Genomic DNA, 17,021 nt, shown 5'->3' on the forward strand with positions numbered 1-17,021 from the left:
AAGCAAAACAAAAAAAAAAACTGTTTGAAAAAGGCTGGCAAACATCATTAGAGAAACAAAGGAGAACTGCTTCATAGGCTTTTTCTTAGTTACAGCCCTTTATTTACCTTTTCTTTTTGGTTGGATTTGAAGTCTCACTCTTACTCAGGAATTGCAAGTTATGCTGTTTACAAGGCACACACAGTCTGACACTCCCAAGCCCTGAGATATAAGCAAATGACTGAAAATAGGCACTTTCCCTAGCCATAATCTTTACTTTTATGTGCAAACTTCACTCCTTTACTGCTTTCTACCTCCTAAATAAAAGCTGTCACCAGTCAAGTCTAAAGGTTACTCCAAACACCAAGGCTGAGGTTATGACTTGGCCTTTTTAATGGAAAACTTGAAGCATTTGGTTGGTTGTTACTTTTCAAACTTCCTTGTTCACAGCTGACGCTCAAGGAACAGAAAAACACAACCCCCAGCCCTCCTTTATCTGTCTTCAGGCCTTTCCCTACCTGTCTCCCAGTCCTGTCAGGATTGCACACCTGCCATGAGGAGCTTCCCAAATGTTTTACAACAGAGAGCAGAGAAAACATGTAAGTAGAAGAAGTTATTTTAAGGTTGTTTATACATAAAGAAAGCAAAACCCTGCTTTTTCCACCCTTCTAAGCTGTGGTAAATATTCATTTTGATTACAGGCACTCGATACTTTCCTTAATCCATTTGCTCCTTCCCTGATCCTCAGCATTTCCTGAGAAACCCCTCCCCTCATTGAGGTGCTTTGAGGAACACAAAACACGCCAACTTCCAGCTCGGAAATGAGATGCACAGTCCCACCTTCCCTGATAACTGATAAAACCATCATTTCTTTTGTTGGAAAGCGCTTTCCTCTTTTCCAAGGGCAGAGCACCATTCCCAGCCACACTTGCAGAGCAGAGCCTTACCTGCCACGGTGAGCTTGGCCGTCCTGCTGACGATGGTGCCCAGGCTGTCCACGGTGGCCACGCACTGGTAATGGCCCTCGTCGGGCTTGTTGTGCTTGGAGTGCACCACGGAGCTGATCAGCAGGGAGCCGTCGGGCAGCAGCTGCCGCCGGTCGTCCGACACCAGGTTGAGGAAGGTCCCGTCCTTCTTCCACTCGATCCGGGGCGCGGGGTCGCAGTGGGCCGAGCAGTTCATCACCACGGCGGCCCCCCGCACCGCCAGCACGTCCCGCGGCTCCTCCAGGAAGTAAAACGGAGTGAAGGTTCTCACCAGGGACCCTGGAAAACGCACACCACGCCGGTTTGGGGTTAGCTTGCCACGTCTCCTAACAGAAAATGCACCCTCCTCCCAGGATCCCACGATGAGCACGAGAGCTGTCGCTGCTCGCAACGCCCTCTCCCCAAACATATTAACGATACCTAGGGCTGTGGGACAGTGTTTTCTGCTCTGACTATTTACACAGTGGACTCGCACATTCCAAGAAATTTTCATCCCTAAAACATGTTTTCCTGCTCACATGGCAACTCTTGTGTACTCTTGAGGCTCTGCTCTCAGCCTTTTTGGGGTGGGTGCCATTCACAGCAGTGCAGTCGTTCGTTTGCGTAGCAAAGATTAGGAATCACCAAGAATAATCCAGGCCTCAGGAGAACAAGTCTCCAGTTCTGAGCTTAACACATCTTGAAAGTGCCATAAAGCATTTTTTTTACTCCCATTCCCGTCCAGGATAAACATGATTACTTTTCCATTTTAAGTATTCCCAAAAGAGTTCTATAATTAACATCTACTTTGCATTAAGAAGTGAATTTTAATTACTGTCTTTCTGGTGTATTTGGTCAAGCAGAAAGACTGGCTGCCAATATCACTTCGACTTGTCTTAGCTTAATCATCCAGAGAAAATAGAAGACAAATTTTTCCAGGGAAGAACAGTTTTCCACATAGCAAAATGCTGGAGTGAGAGAAAATGGAGTCTTTTGGCTTTTAAAGCCAAGCTTAGAAATAGCATCAAGGCTGTACTCATCTCAAAACCATTTAATCTTCCACAGTATGGTTGATAAAGAAACACTGAATTATGTTACAACCACCTTAAAGACAATTCTGCATTTAATAACAAGATTTGTTTCATTAAGTCACAGAATAATTCTGGATTGGAGGAAAAGTACAACTCTGGAGGCGACCTTTCCTTGCAAACAAAGCCTGTTCTGCAGCACTGCAGCTTCTTCAGATGCCTGGTTGTTTGTGGGCTTTCTAAAATCGGATTTACCTTCTAAAATGACCTTAATTAACAAATTGATACGATTCCCTCTGTCGCTGAACTACACAGTGTCTCTGGTCTCCAAAGAGCCTCCAGCTTCCCCAGGGAGGGACTCCAGCCTTCCTGCACTTCCTCCAGCCCATTGTCCCTGCTACTCAGAATTCACGGGAACTCGGAGATAAGGCAGGAGTGGTGTGAAAGAAACAACAGATAAGTTATGCTTTTGTAGCTGATATCATTCACATACTCCTTTATCTTCAGGAATTCAAAGAGGAAATAAGGGAAAAAAATCTAGAAATACTGACATTTCCCTAGTGACAGTGTCAGTCTTGGGCTGGAGACCTGTTAGGTTGGGATCCAAATCCTTGAGATTTGTCTTTCCTAGACACAAAAAACCCCAACCCCAAAAAACCAAATATGCACAACAAAAAATCCAAAACAAACCACAGAATTTCTAGGAGCTGCTCACATTACTCTGGTTTGTACAATCACACCTGGGTGTGGATGTTCTCGAGTCCCTCTCTCTGCAATCCTGAGTTTCAGTTCTCATACACCAAATGGCAGAGAAAAAACAAGAGTCATGAGCAGCAGGAAAATCTTTAACCTGTTTATCACTATAATCTCTTCCAGTGCCTCAGAAACCTAAAAGTCCTTTCTAAAATAAAAGATTCATCTCTACACCCCTGGGTTTTCCAAGGGAAGGATTCCACCCAAGCTACTGACCATTTTTCCTGTCTCGATTACAAGATTCTGTAAGTTTTTCCCAATATAGATCCAGATCCCTATGAGAACAAAATACACTCTTTGGAGCTTTGTTTTCCTCTGGCTTTCCAAATAAACTCATGAAGCCTTCGAAAGGGTGATGGCAGCCTTTTGTTTGCCCTGCCTCTGGTGCAGGTTGGAGCAGATCAAATCCACTGATGGGGTAAGATCCTCCTTGCCCTGGGAGCAACAAGGTGCCCAAGGAGAGAGCACTGCAGGGCAGAGAATGTCAAGAGAGAGCACATCAAGAAGGAAGAGCAGCACAGAAGGGATTAGAGACTTTGAGGAAGAATGGGAAGTGTGTTCTCAGCCGGGTTTCACAGGTCACATAAACTCCTGCCAAGAGCCCTGTGAAGACACAGTACAACCTGTTTCATCCCAGGACACTACTGAGCTCCTGCACAGAAAGTAGAGGGTAAAAAATGTGAAGGGTTGGTAAGTAGCTGTGTCCCATCTTGAAGGGATTTAACCCAGAACTGAGCCCTTTCCAGCCCCAGTCTCTGAGGATTTGCAGTTCAAGGTCAGGGCACTGTGGACACCCCCTCTCACCCAGCTGAGCTCAGCCCCCTGTGTACCCCAATCCAGGCCAAGAGTTTGTACAGACTGGACCTTAATAAAGTTCTATTTCTGCCCACAAGCCCTTTCTCCCACTCCACCAACCCGTGGATTACTCAGTTCGATGACCCCACATTATCTGGGACAGAATGGGTGTATTTTGAGCAGGGAGGTCTCCTCTTTCCATGCCCTTCCCTTGGCAGGTGTACATACCCAGGCATGTGCACACCACTGCCTTGCTGGTGTTAATACTGGCCCAGAAGTTTAGAGATAAGCCACACAAGTTTATCTTCCTGCCTAGAAACAGGAACAGTTACATCTCACTCATTCCCAGAAGGTTTGGGTTTTTTCCCCCCCAAAGACAGTGGTAGGGACCCAGCTGTGCCCAAACACGAGGGAGTGACCCGGCACAGACAAGATCAGGCACAGCCATGGTGTCATTTCACACGTCCTGGAAGCTGCCCAGCCCTCCCCTCACCTTCCCACACCCAGCTGGGTTCAGCACAGCCCAGCTCTGCCGACCGACTCCATCGATCCGTGATCCCCTCATGCCATAATCCCTCCAGCCTGTTCTCGGAAGCTGCTGTAAGGCCTCTCCTTTCCCATTTAATGTTTGACTAGCTGATTATTCCTGCCTAATTCTACTAACTTGCACTTGGCACCTCCAAATTTTTCCTCCTTCCAAAAAAAGTTTACCAGTTTTGAACTCTGACCTCATCCTCCCTTTTCCAACTTTCAAGCAGTGTGAAAATGTAACAGATAGAGCTTCCCCTGTCAGCCAGGCTGGGAGTGAGGGACAGCTCATACAAGTTTCCTCAGAACACACAAATGCAAAATCCCCACAAAGCAGCTTTGGACATCAACAACAGAAGGACGTGGAGCTGCTGGAGCGAGTCCAGAGGAGCTGCTCCAAGGGCTGGAGCCCCTCTGCTCTGGAGCCAGGCTGGGAGAGCTGGGGGTGTTCACCTGGAGAAGAGAAGCTCCAGGGAGACCTTAGAGCCCCTTCCAGAGCCTAAAGGGGCTCCAGGAGAGCTGGAGAGGGACTTGGGACAAGGGATGGAGGGACAGAAGAAGGGGCAATGGCTTCCCACTGTCAGAGGGTAGGGTTAGATGGGATATTGGGAAGGAATTGTTGGCTGTGAGGGTGGTGAGGCACAGGTTGCCCAGGGAAGCTGTGGCTGCCCCATTTCTGGAAGTGTTCAAGGCTAGGTTGGATAGGGCTTGGAGTAACCTGGGATAGTGGAAGGTATCCCTGCCCATGACAGGGGGTGGAACAGGTGAGCTTCCAGGTCCCTTCCAACCCAAACCATTCCAGGATTCTGTGACTCTAAGCTAGGGGAAAAAAACTTGTTCACTCCCCCCTCAATTTTTCCAGGAATTGAAGCCAAGTTGATTATATGCATACATCCCTACCTCCTCCTATTTAAAACATTTTGGGAGTTTTCTAGTCTTCTTTCTAGCTCCTCAAATCCTCATAATTAACCACCAGTTCTGATACTGCTTCAGCCAAGACAACTCCCATCCCCCAGAACTGATCTGACAACATCCAGCAATGAAGTACTTCCAGCCCTTCCTGCACCACCTTTAGTGCAGAGTAACATCTTTACATCTTTGAAAGGCTTCAGGCGAGGAAATGTCTAGAACAGTAAACACCAAGTGGCTGCTCAAGTGGGAAGAAGTTTCCCTTCATCATCCAGGTAATTTCTGAAAGACACCACTCCAGTACCAACCTTAAATCACTGGGACGTGTCCTTTAACAGCTGCCTGACACAAGCTCTTCAGAAATTATGGCACTTAGGAAATAACTTCAGACTGAGCCACTCTGGTCTCAGTTCCACTGAGTCCACATAAATCACCTCCACGTGTGTCCCAAGGTTTCCCTACCACCAGTGCTACAGATTCAGCCTTAACCCACTGCTCCCACCAAATTATCCCGTAGAGATGTTCTCCTGACAAGCAGCATCAGCTGCTTTCCAAGCAAAGGACTTCAACACCAGGTTTCACAGCACATTTGGAAGGAAACCACATCCCATTTTAAAGGGCCAAATGCAATAACCATCCAGAAAGAGAACGGGAAGCACAGGCAGAACTTCAGAACCCCTTTTTCCACACAGGATGATAAATTAAGGCAGCCAAACCCCTCTTTCATCAAAATGACCCGACTTTAGATTAGCAGGACACCAGGGTTGGGTTTGGAAGGAGTCAAACAGGGCTTTGATGAAGACAGATTACTTACTGTTCCTTGCTGAGGACAGATGTGGCAATAGGGGGATGACACCTGTCCTTCTAAGTTGGACTCTGAAGCAATTTAAGAACACAGATATGACCCCCTTGAAGTGTGACAAAATCCAGCTGGACCTGCAGGAACTATTAAAAAGCCCTTTTCACGTACTGCAAGTCAATGATAAAAGCTCCAAGGTCTCTTGCTGCAGGATTGCCCTTTTAAAAGGCTTTTCACCAGAATTTAATTAACGTTCCCAGTGGCCCCTGTAATCCTAAAACCACTGTGTCATGCCCTTCCTAACCCAGATCATTAAGAATTAGCCAAAGGTAGTTCAACTGGAGATGTTCCCCACACTATCCCTTGCAGGCACCAGCAAGAGCTCAGAAGGAATTTGCTCTGTAGGTTTGTTCACATATTCATTGCTAAGGAGCACGTTATCTGTGTGGGCAAATTGCCACATGTGTTCAGCCCCAAATAAAATGTAAATACACCACCTTGGTAATTTTTTTTCCCCTTGACAACACTGGAAACATCCTGCACTCCCCAATTAATCTATGATATTACAGTATACCACAGCAGAACCAATGTTTAGATAGAGGTATGTTTTCTGCTTAATATTACATTTTTCCCTCCTAGAGGATAGAGAATTAATTAGATCAAATTAAACTGCATGTGACAGCAAAATACACCAGCCAACCAAACATCCTGAGGATTTGGCTCTCTATAAAATCCAAAGCCCAACCATGGAGGGTGGCAAGTTCACCAAAAACCAAGGTCACATTTCTAAACTGTATCCTCTTAATGCTGTTTCATTTCCTTCTTTACAAAGACTCTGAAGCCACAAATTATATGAGACAAAAATTATATCACACTTAAGCATCAAGAAAAAAAAGGGAGAAGTGTAAGAGCTACCCCTGACTGCAGAGGTACAGCATAAATCCTGCTGTGCTTCCATAACTCCAGCAGCAGGCTGACAGTGGAACCTGGGAGAGCCAGTGATGTAACATTATAAGGTAAGTAATGCCTTGTATAAATTTCAACTTTCCCAGACTTAGTAGATTCCTTTCTCCTCCAGCACAAGCAGATTTCCTCCTCGGATGATTTAACACACCATAACAGAGATATTCATCAGGAGGAGTAACTCATCTCTGCCCCCGCGTCGTTGGGAACTGGGGGCTCGGAAGGGCGTTTGAGGAACGTTGTGGTGCCACAGACTCCTCCCAGCACACAGGGGAAGGGGCTGTTCTGAGATCCCCAAGGGACAGAGATCCTGGTGTGATGCTTGGAAGGAATCCTTCCCTGGGAGGGTGGGGAGGTCCTGGCACAGGTTGCCCAGAGAAGCTGTGGCTGCCCCATCCCTGGAAGTGTCCAAGGCCGGGTTGGACGGGGCTTGGAGCAACCTGGGCTAGTGGAAGGTGTCCCTGCTCATGGCAGGGGTGGAATGAGTTTTGAGGTCCCTTCCAACCCAACCCAGTCTGGGATAGTCTGATGTTACCGAGTTGAGGTTTTTGACACCATTGTACCAACAAGAAGACAAAAATGAAGACTGTTACCAATTATATCAATTACTATAACACAGAAAGGGACAATATGGTCCAAGACTTTGCCTTGGTAACTCAGGAGTACCCCAGCCTTTCAGACAGTGCTCAATAAACAAAGAACCAAGTCAAGCAAAGCAAACCATCTTTTGCAACAATGCTTTTACAGCTTTGCTTATACTTTTAGTTACCTTTCACTTGTTAAATAACAAATTATTGTTGGCTTAATCTTAACTGATCTGCCTGATTGGCCTCGGGCACAAAAATTATAATTTTTAAAAATCAGCCCATTAAAAAAGTGTGCAGAAATAGAATTAAGGAGTTTCCAACAGCTCCCAGTGTGTCTGCAGTGAATCACTGAGAGGAAGCCCCACTGCATCCACTGCAGCCACTCCCTGTGTAAGTGATACCATCTCCTCATATATTATTAAATAATGGCAAGAAAAACAAGATAATGATCAACAGCCAAATCCAAACACAGATTGTAATCTGCAGCATCAGATATCTTCAGAGATGCATTTATCTGGTGCTCAGTTCCACGGCCTCTCCAGCACCTCCAGGGACTGGACACTTCCACCTGCGTTTTGAGTGCCTGGAAGGGACTTCACAATGACAGTGCTGGTGCTGAACTGTCCCAGGTCCTGTGCCCTGCTCCCCTCAGCCAACAAGCCCCTGTGCCCCTTTACTGCAGGGAAAAGTGAAGGGGAAAAGGTGGCACCAGCCTCTCCTGAGCAGTGGAGCCACTGGAACCACTTCTCATGGTGCTCCTGTGCAAACTGTGCCACCAGGGAAATGCTTCCCATGTCCTGTCCAGATTCCCACTCTCATGGTTTCCATCTCACAAGGATTTATTCACCTGCCTTAAACCTGCACTCCACAGACAAGGAAACAGAAAACTGCCCACTGGCTGTGCTTCAGAAAAACAAGTCCTGGTGCCCTTTTTATTCCTCCTGGTGAGGAATACCACTGCGATCAAAACTGTGCATTTCTTTCAGGTTGTTCAAAAATATCCTTGGGTTTTACAGAACTCACACCCGGGAACTGCATCCCACAAACCTCTCACCTGCTGCAAGGAACATCCTTTCAAGGCCATTTTGCTTTTATAAATCAAAGGAAACAAGTCAGACCACCTAACACCAAATGTTTGAATTAAGCTAATGAAGGAGCCTCTCTGAATGTCCTCATTGCAAAATTCCTTCTCATAACCATTTCAGGAGGAGGGTTTAAAGGATTTTATCCACCTTATCCTTTTTTTTTTGTTGTTGGAATTACCAAAGCCATTTCTGTCATTTCAAGAAACTATCAGTTTTTAATATCAGCACTGCTTCCTTCAAAAAGCACCTCACTCCCAGGGGACCAGAGCTCAATTATTTATTTAATTTTTAATTCTTCCAGTGACCATTTTCATTACTTTATCCAGCTGGGCTGAGAAAAGATCCCTCCAGCATTTCTCCACAAGTTGACTAGAGGGCACTGTAAAGACACCTACAAAAGGGAGAAAACGTCTTTCTGTTCCTCCCTGTGAACAATAGCACTTTGACTTTTCCCCAGAAATAGCTCCCAGATGTTGGCTACTGACAATGCTACAGTTGTTACAGCAGGTGAAGAGGAACTCCCATCTTTTCCTGGAGTAATGGATTTCCTCTCCTGGAGTTCCAGTCTTCTGAGCACCCAGGCACAGAATTTCCCTCTTCAGATACGTGAAACAAAGTGCGGCTTTCGAAGGGTTAAGAAAAAAAACACAAGCCCATTTGTAAGGTGTAAAATAACCCTGCCCACAAAGCACAGAGGCCCACAAAGCACAGAGACCCCCATCCTGCCCTGCTCACACCCTGCTTGGGCTCCACCCAACTCTCCCAAGGCTCTGGGTGCTCAGATCTGAGGGAACTGGTTCCCCAAACCCTCACCAGGGTGGGACAAGGGTTTAGCTCCCTATGGAGACTCCCTGCTGGTTTGCAAACCAAGCCCAGACAATCAGGGAGCAGATTCCTTGCCTCAGACAGGGTTTGGGGTTTTTTTGCCAAACTGGCACTTCAAAAATGGTTTGGAACATAAATACAGAAAAAAATCCCCCCACATCACAACGAGAATTATTTGCTGAAGCCAATCACTCAAATATTCCCCAAGTGCAAGCACACTGCAGCACCCAAGAGCTGTGCATGGAGGGTGAAGCAACTTCTCCAACACCAGTGGGGCACCCAACAGAACAAACAGTCAGGGAATGATCTCCTTCCCCCAGGCCACCTCCTCAATGCACAGCTGCAGGGGGATCATGGAGATGCCAAGGGATGCTCCCAGGGGAAGTGGGAAGGGCAAGGGGATGCTGTAAGAAAGTGGGGGGTGTCCAATCACAGGCAATGGTCAAAAAAGGCACACGGGAAGAAACATCGGGAGGAGGAAGAAACCTTGGTTTCTGTGGGAAGATGAAAGTGAAAAAAGGGATGAATATGAAAAGAAAAAGATGCAAGAATCAAATGGAAAGTTGCTGAACATCAATTCCAGTGTCTTTCTGAAGACAGAGACCTCTGTTACACTTCGTGAAAGAGGAAAAAATTCCTTACAAACACCTTTAATGTTGGATCAATGGAGGAACATCTGGGGGGACCTGGAAACAGCAGAATGGCCATGTTGGATCAAGCAAAAGGAATTCCTTTCCCTCAGCCCAGTCTCCTGTCCTGTCCTGTCCCATCCCAGCAGTGCAGAGCAGATGCTGGGGAGCAACAAAGCAGAGCCAACACCTCCCCACATTCAGCCCTGAGCACCTGCCCTGGCCACCCAGGGACAGCCCAGCCACAGGTGGGGTTTGTTCCAGCTCTGGGAGGAGAAGAACCAGGAAGCTCTGCTGGCACCTTGGAGATGCCCTGGAGGGGACAGGGCCGAGAGATACAAGTTCAGCACTGGATTTGAGGGTCCCTGATTTAGGGGACTGATGTGGGAAGATCAGGATAGTTGGTAAACTCTGTACACTCAGCACAGCTCACTGCACAGCCCCTTTCCCTCTCTGGTTCCCTCCCAGCCACTGTCCAGTCACACCATTGATCCACAATATATAGAAATATAATAACCTGAGCAATGTGGTAATGAGGATTTCATTGATCTTTCAGGACACTGGTGAAGAAATGAGAACAGCAGGAAGGTAAGGAAAAGATGCACATGCACACTACTATGCACATACCACAGTGCCACCAAGAAACTTATTTTAAAAGCATATTTACACTAATTTTCCTGGCCCACAAAACTCAGTATTTGTGGTGGAGTTCATTAAATGGTGTCATGGTGTAACCCTTGGAGGGTCAAAATTGGAAAAAACCCCAAACTTAGAAAATGTAAGAATGAACCTTGAGATTTAAGAAGTTGTCTTTCAGTCAAATCCCTGGGTTCTGTATCCCAGGAATATGCCCCCACATCCAACAGACACCACTCTGTGGCTGCAGGCCTTCTAATTCTTTTTGATCTATAATTACATACACCCTTCATATATGTATATAAACTTTATCCATACACCCACCTTTGACAAGTTTGATAACACCCCTATAGTCATGTTCATCTACCACTGGCCTCCACAACTTTTCCTCCACAACCTTTCAAATCTCTATTATTTTTAAGACAAGCATTTAAAAATTGTAAAAACCATCAAAAACATCAACCAGACACATCTTATTAGTGTCATCAACGAATCAGCCATATGAAAAATAATATATAACACAGCTTACAAATCCAGAATGTTATTGCACCAGGGTTCAGGAGTATCTGGCAGATCCAGAAGTGGTAAAAATGTAGATATGTTTGCAGATGCAGAAATTAAAATTTGATACCCAGATGAGATATTAAAAAGACAAGGATAACTAGTCACAAATGAACCTTTTACCCCGTTTGGCTGGTGAGGATCAGGAACACCCAGTGTGTGCCACAGGCTCTGCCTGGCACAGCCCTCCCTCCCCAAGGGAACATCTGCAAATCTCACTGACCCTTCATCATCAAATGCAGGGACATGATCTGGAATTAAAAAAAAAAAAATCAAAATATCCCCAAGTCTTAGTTACTGCAACTTAATTATTTCAAGTGCAGTGAACATACATGGGGTAGAGCAAATTATTGGATTTTGGTGTCTCATTGTTATACATGAAATCAAGCAGCCATACTTCAGGAAGGGAACTGCAGCCTTTTAACGGGGTATTTGTATTCAAAACAGATCTGTAAGAAACCCTAATTGCACTAATCCTTTATTGTACCTTTGCAGTGGTGTTATTTTACCCAGCTGACGTTTTTCTGTGACAGATTCCTACAAAGCTGTTCCTGAGCTCTTCATAAGCCAAGGAAAGCTACAAGAAAAGGAGCAAATGCCTCAGTTTAACTCCTGATTCTCGAGGTCTGCTTTTTCCAAAGGCAGTGCACAGTTATCTCCCAGGAAAAGGGGCGAAGGGAAGCCCAGGATAACACTGACATTCCTGCACCATCCCGGAGAGCACTGGAGTTGTCCATCTAACCTGGGTGGAGAACACGACCCCTGGGACGTTCATGGAGCACCAGCACCATGGGCTGCCCCACCTGAGCTCAGCTGGAAGGGCAGGATCACAAACCCAAAGCTTTAAGAGCCTTACACAGATTCCCGTCTCTTCCCAAATTAAGGACATGGGTTCCTGTGGCAGTGTCTGAGCACAGGCAGCACTTTCATCTCCCCTGTTCCCTGCCCTCTCCTCCCCAATTCCCAGGCTCCACTGGAGCTTTGACTGGCGCAGCTTTTGCCAGAATGGAATAAAAAGCCCAACTGTGGCTTTGCAAATATATTAGCAAAAAACATTTGCAAGTATTAGCTTTGCAAATGTTTTATAGATGTGCTGTGAAAAAAAACAGATTTATCTGTTCATTTACAATACAGATGATTTCAAAGTGGGAAAATATTTTTCAAAAGAACTTACATAAGTGTGGAAATACAAATATTGCATATATTAACTAAATTATCATATAGATATGGGTATTACATGAGTTTCTAAGACAGAAATGCTTAAGAAAAGCAAATTTGTAGGTCATCATTAGAAGGAATTTGCTTAGATTCCTTTTATCCTGATTTCCCCATAACTGTAAAAGTTCTCATCTCAGTCTCACTAAATACATAAAACTCCTGAACACTAATTTGACTAAGGAGAGCAGGAAGGGTTTAGTGCACAACTCCTCAGACCCAGCTCAGAGATGTGCTCCTTGGGAGTGTTCCTTGTGCCCACTAAAAAGGGTAAAAAGGCAAAGCCAGCACAAATGATGGGCTGTTTCAGGCTGTTCATCCAACAGATCCACTCCAAGGTGTCCATTCAGGCTGCTGCAGCCTGTCCTCCTGCCATGCATCCCTGGGAGAAGCCTGGCTCCACCTCCAGGATAACCTCCAGGAGCCCCTCCTAAAGCTGAGCTCAGGTTCACAAAGCCTGGCACTGCCAGAGCCCCAGCCAGGATGCACAGCTCTGGATGCTGCTTCCCTCTGCTGTGGCTGATCCTGGATGGAATGGCACACACCTGACACACACCTGCTTGGTGACTTGAAAGCTTCCAGGGCAAGGTTTTGCTCTGCTTGACACGGAGCAGAATTTTTCAGCTGAAACAACAATATGGAAGCAGGACCCAGAGCTGCACTGCGTGTTCATGTCAGAGAACAGTGCTCCATTCACACAGCTTCATTTCTAAGCTGTTAAACAAACAGACAGACCTGATGAAATATTAATTTGACTAATTATGGCAACAGAACCCCAGAAGGAACTAACAACTCCACCGAAACAGAGCAATACCTGTTTGCAGCACTGACAAGGCTCAGACGTGTGACAGATGGCTCCCAAAACCTGGGCAGACTGTGCTGGTTTCAGCCTTGGCTTGGGCTCTGCTGCCTTACTTTTTGAGATGCAAAGACTTACCTGGCTGGGGAGAGCCTAAGTGTGAGGTACTGAACAGGACTTGGGGGTAAACACAGGACACAGAGTATTTACAACTCAACAGTTCTTCCAATTCATAAACTGTAACCAAATCTGAAGGGTTTTCACAAGAGAAACATTTGCCTTCACCTGACAAAAAGCTCTTCAACCTGCTTGGGCAGCAGACACAAACTACCTGGCAACTTACTGCCCAAAATGACAATTTGAGATGATAATACATAATCTGGATGCAGCTCTTTGTGGAAGAGACCTCTGGAGCTCATCTGGCCCAGCCACCTCCCCAGGCAGGTCCAATTAGATCAGGTGCCTCAGGGAACTTGTGCACCAAGTTTAGGCTTCTCCAAGATGTGCAACAACAGCAGAGCAACAAGTGTGTGAGGATCTGAAGCAGGAAAGCCATGGTGAGATATGTGCCCCCAAACTGGCTTTCCATTATTTCATATCACAAAATCCCAGGATTCACTGAGGTTGGAAAAGACCTCCAAGGTCACCAAGTCCAAGCTGTGCCCGATCCCCCCCTCGTCCCCCAGCCCAGAGCACTCAGTGCCACGTCCAGTCATTCCTTGGATACATCCAGGGATGGGAACTCCACCACCTCCCTGGGCAGCCCCTTCCAATGCCCTTTCCATGAAGGAATTCCTTCTGATGTCCAACTTAAACCTCCCCTGGCACAGCCTGAAGCCGTTTCCTCTCATCCCTTGTTCCCTGGGAGCAGAGCCCAACCCAGCACCCCCAGCTCCATCCTCTTATCAGGGAGTTGCAGAGATTGAGAAGGTCCCCCCCGAGCCTCCTTTTCTCCAGGTTAAGCCCCCTCAGCTCCCTCAGCTGTTCCTCACAGGACTGACTCTCTGGATCCTTCACATTTCTGACATATAACCTTGAGCTTTAGTTAAACAACTACAAATTAAAAGTCCCAAAGTCACAGGAAGCAGCACAAAGCCACAAGAATGACAACATCAGGAAAGACCATTTGTGAGGAATCCAGCAGTAAAAGCTACACAAAGTGCCTGATCCATCTGTCACCACACTTGGGAACAAGGAGGAGGACACCACACAGCCACACGCTCCGGGAATCCCTCACTGTCGGAGGGGCAGGGCAGGTCTGACCCAGCACAGCACCAACAGCACCCACTGCTCATCGCAGGGCAGGTCCTTGGAGGAACCAGGGGCTGTAACACACCCTCCCCTCGCCTGGGCACGACCCCTGCACTGCCCAGCTCGCTGACACTGCCATTATGGGTTTGTTTGTGCCAGCAGTGCTGAGAGCTGTGCTGTTTGGGCACCAAGGGCAGAGCACTCGAGCCCAATGACCAGTGGAGAGCCCGAGCCATGACCTGAACCTTGACACTGAACTGTCACCTGCCACAGCGTCCTTCAGTGTCCCCAAACGTCTCTTCACATCAGTTCCTGCCTCCAGCCCAGCTCCAAAGTGCACAAGGTGATCCCAGCCCTGTCTGTGAGGACAGCCAGTGTAACTACAGGTGTGACTGCTCCCTCCAGGTCAGCAGCAATTCACCCCCCCAGCGTGGGACACCAGGACCTCTCCACCCTTCCACTGCTTCTCTGTTCATTCCCTTTAAATCCAACCTGCCAGGGCTGCCTTCCTTCTCTCTTTTAGGTCCCTACCAGTGTCAGTGTGATGTTTTTGGCGCATCCTTCCCATTTGCATCCCAGTCAGTGCCTGCTGGAACAAGCTTTCTGTTTTAAATACTACACGTTGATAGAACCACATTAAAATATAAAGCCATTTGCACAGCTCCAAAAGATGTTACAGTAAAGCTTTTCCCAGGTTCTTTCAGAACTCCTGCTGTAATTTGTCCCTTCCTGAGAAAGCCACAAGCCCTCGGAGCTGCAGGGCCCCACTGACCACCACAGACACCATCACAGAGCTAAAAATTCCTTTGGTCTCATTTTCCCTGTCCGCTCCGAGGTTTTATTTAAATAGTCTGTGCAACCTTCTCCTGAGAAACTCTCCTAACCCAAACCTACCTCAAGCACGGTATAATCACATAATTAGATTGTGGTCCCCGGTAAGTCTGCTATTAGCACTTCCAAGCCATGTTTAAGGGGATAAAAAAGCTTTATTTCAAGTAATTCACAGCACATGATGACTATCACAAAGGGGAAGCTCTGTTTTCTAGCAGAGCAATTTACACTTTTTAAACAAAAAAGAGAAATTCCAAGAGAAAAATTGTCATATAATGTGTGGTGGGGCGGGTTTTCTGTGTGATTTTTCTTGGTGAGGGTTTTTTTGTTTAAGATCTACAAGCAGAAAGCAGAGCTGCTGAACCACCTCCTTTCAGTCATAAAAGGGGTGAAATGCAGCTTTCCAGGAGAGCCAAGCACTCATGTCACTGTCAAGCATGAAAAAGTCCCAGACAAGAGCATGTAAAATCGTTGTATTGGCTCTGTAACAGGAACATCCCCTGCTACAGATGGGATTAGGAGGGAAAGGGGGAAAACTGAGCTTGGGAACTGGTGGTCACAGAAGCAGCATCCCCGAGGTGATGCACTTGAACAGCTCAATTCCACAAACACAAATAAAACCTGAGCACGTTCACTGCGTTTCTAAATCAAAACCTGTTAAGTTGGTGTAGAACATTGTTTTTCTTGGATTTTCTGGCTTTGCCTCACTCAATACCATGCAGGGCTGAGGTCCTCCTTCCCCTGCCACACTTACCTTGCTTGCACATCAGAGGGAATATAAATCACAGAATATTAAGCAAAGTAAGATGCTTTGCCTTTATTTCATTAAGGTTTCTCTGCAGAGGAGATTTCTTACAGCCAATATTAATATGTAATTACTTCGCCTCCCAAAGTTTTCAAAGACATGGCTTGCATGTATAGGAGCAGTTTTTATCTTTGTAAACATGAAGTAAGAGAGAGAAGGGAATGTTATTCCCATTTATCCACACTGAGCAGTTTCAGTTGTAACAGCACCTCCTCCCAACCACAGCAACCCACGCAGGGCTTCCTCCCTGCTCCCGCTGATGATGAGAGAATTGTTAAATATTTGGCACAGGAGTTTATGCCAAGAACAAAAACAGAGGAACCCCAACCAGGGCAGGCGGATGGGCCAGAGCTCAGTGAGCCGTGGGCTGAAGTGTGTCAGGAATCCTCCAAAATGAGATGTTATATAACAACATCAAATCTGGGCACCCAGAGCGGGTCACCTGCACTTCCCTGCCTGCACACAATGCAGGCAGCCTAAAGACAAGCACTGAAAAATCATCTTACGCTGAGTTAATACCAAGTTATTTTTATATACTCATCTATGAAAATGTGCACAGCAGCACAGCTGTGCCAAGGGATGTACTTGCTGATGTCCAAAGCAGAAACTAAGCCAGACCTATCAACGGGGCAGCTGATAAATCCCTGAGTTTTGATAAAGCAGAGATGAGATCATTTGAGACTTAACCAATAACGGCATTAGATCCACCGTGGCATTCCAATTAATTCTCCTGCTCCAGTGTCCGAGGGCTCCTCATCAATCTGCTCAGCCAGGCAGGCCCTGTGCTGGCCCAGGGCTCCTCTGGACAAAGCTCCACTTCTGGCTTGTTCGCAGCCCCATCCAACCTGGGGAATGAACCTGGGCTGCACCTCAAAACCTGTTTAACAGCTAAAATAGAGAAAAAGGTAACCTTGGATCCCAGTGCCACCTATTCCAAATTGGTAATCCAGGCCAACTATTTTTACCACAAGGTATTTAATCAGTGATCTTGAGAACAACAATTATCTGGAGATAGTGGAGAATCTGGGGCTGCACTGCAGGACACAGGATGGAAAAAGACACGGAGTACAGAAGGACA

General features: G+C 46.5%; 1 protein-coding gene across 11 annotated transcripts in view; it reads right to left on the reverse strand.

Annotated features, from left to right (window-relative positions):
* NEO1 (neogenin 1) overlaps positions 1-17,021 on the reverse strand; it is a 167,535-nt gene that overhangs the window by 112,740 nt on the left and 37,774 nt on the right. For all 11 annotated transcript variants that reach the window (XM_051796379.1, XM_051796371.1, XM_051796378.1 and 8 more), the window contains exon 2: positions 927-1,244. In XM_051796379.1, the coding sequence (XP_051652339.1) occupies positions 927-1,244 (318 nt within the window). The remainder of the gene's footprint in view (positions 1-926; positions 1,245-17,021) is intronic.

This window comes from Manacus candei, unplaced genomic scaffold (assembly GCF_025592945.1).
Source record: "Manacus candei isolate 608988 ecotype Guabito, Panama unplaced genomic scaffold, ASM2559294v1 h1tg000046l, whole genome shotgun sequence".
Classification (NCBI taxonomy): domain Eukaryota; kingdom Metazoa; phylum Chordata; class Aves; order Passeriformes; family Pipridae; genus Manacus; species Manacus candei.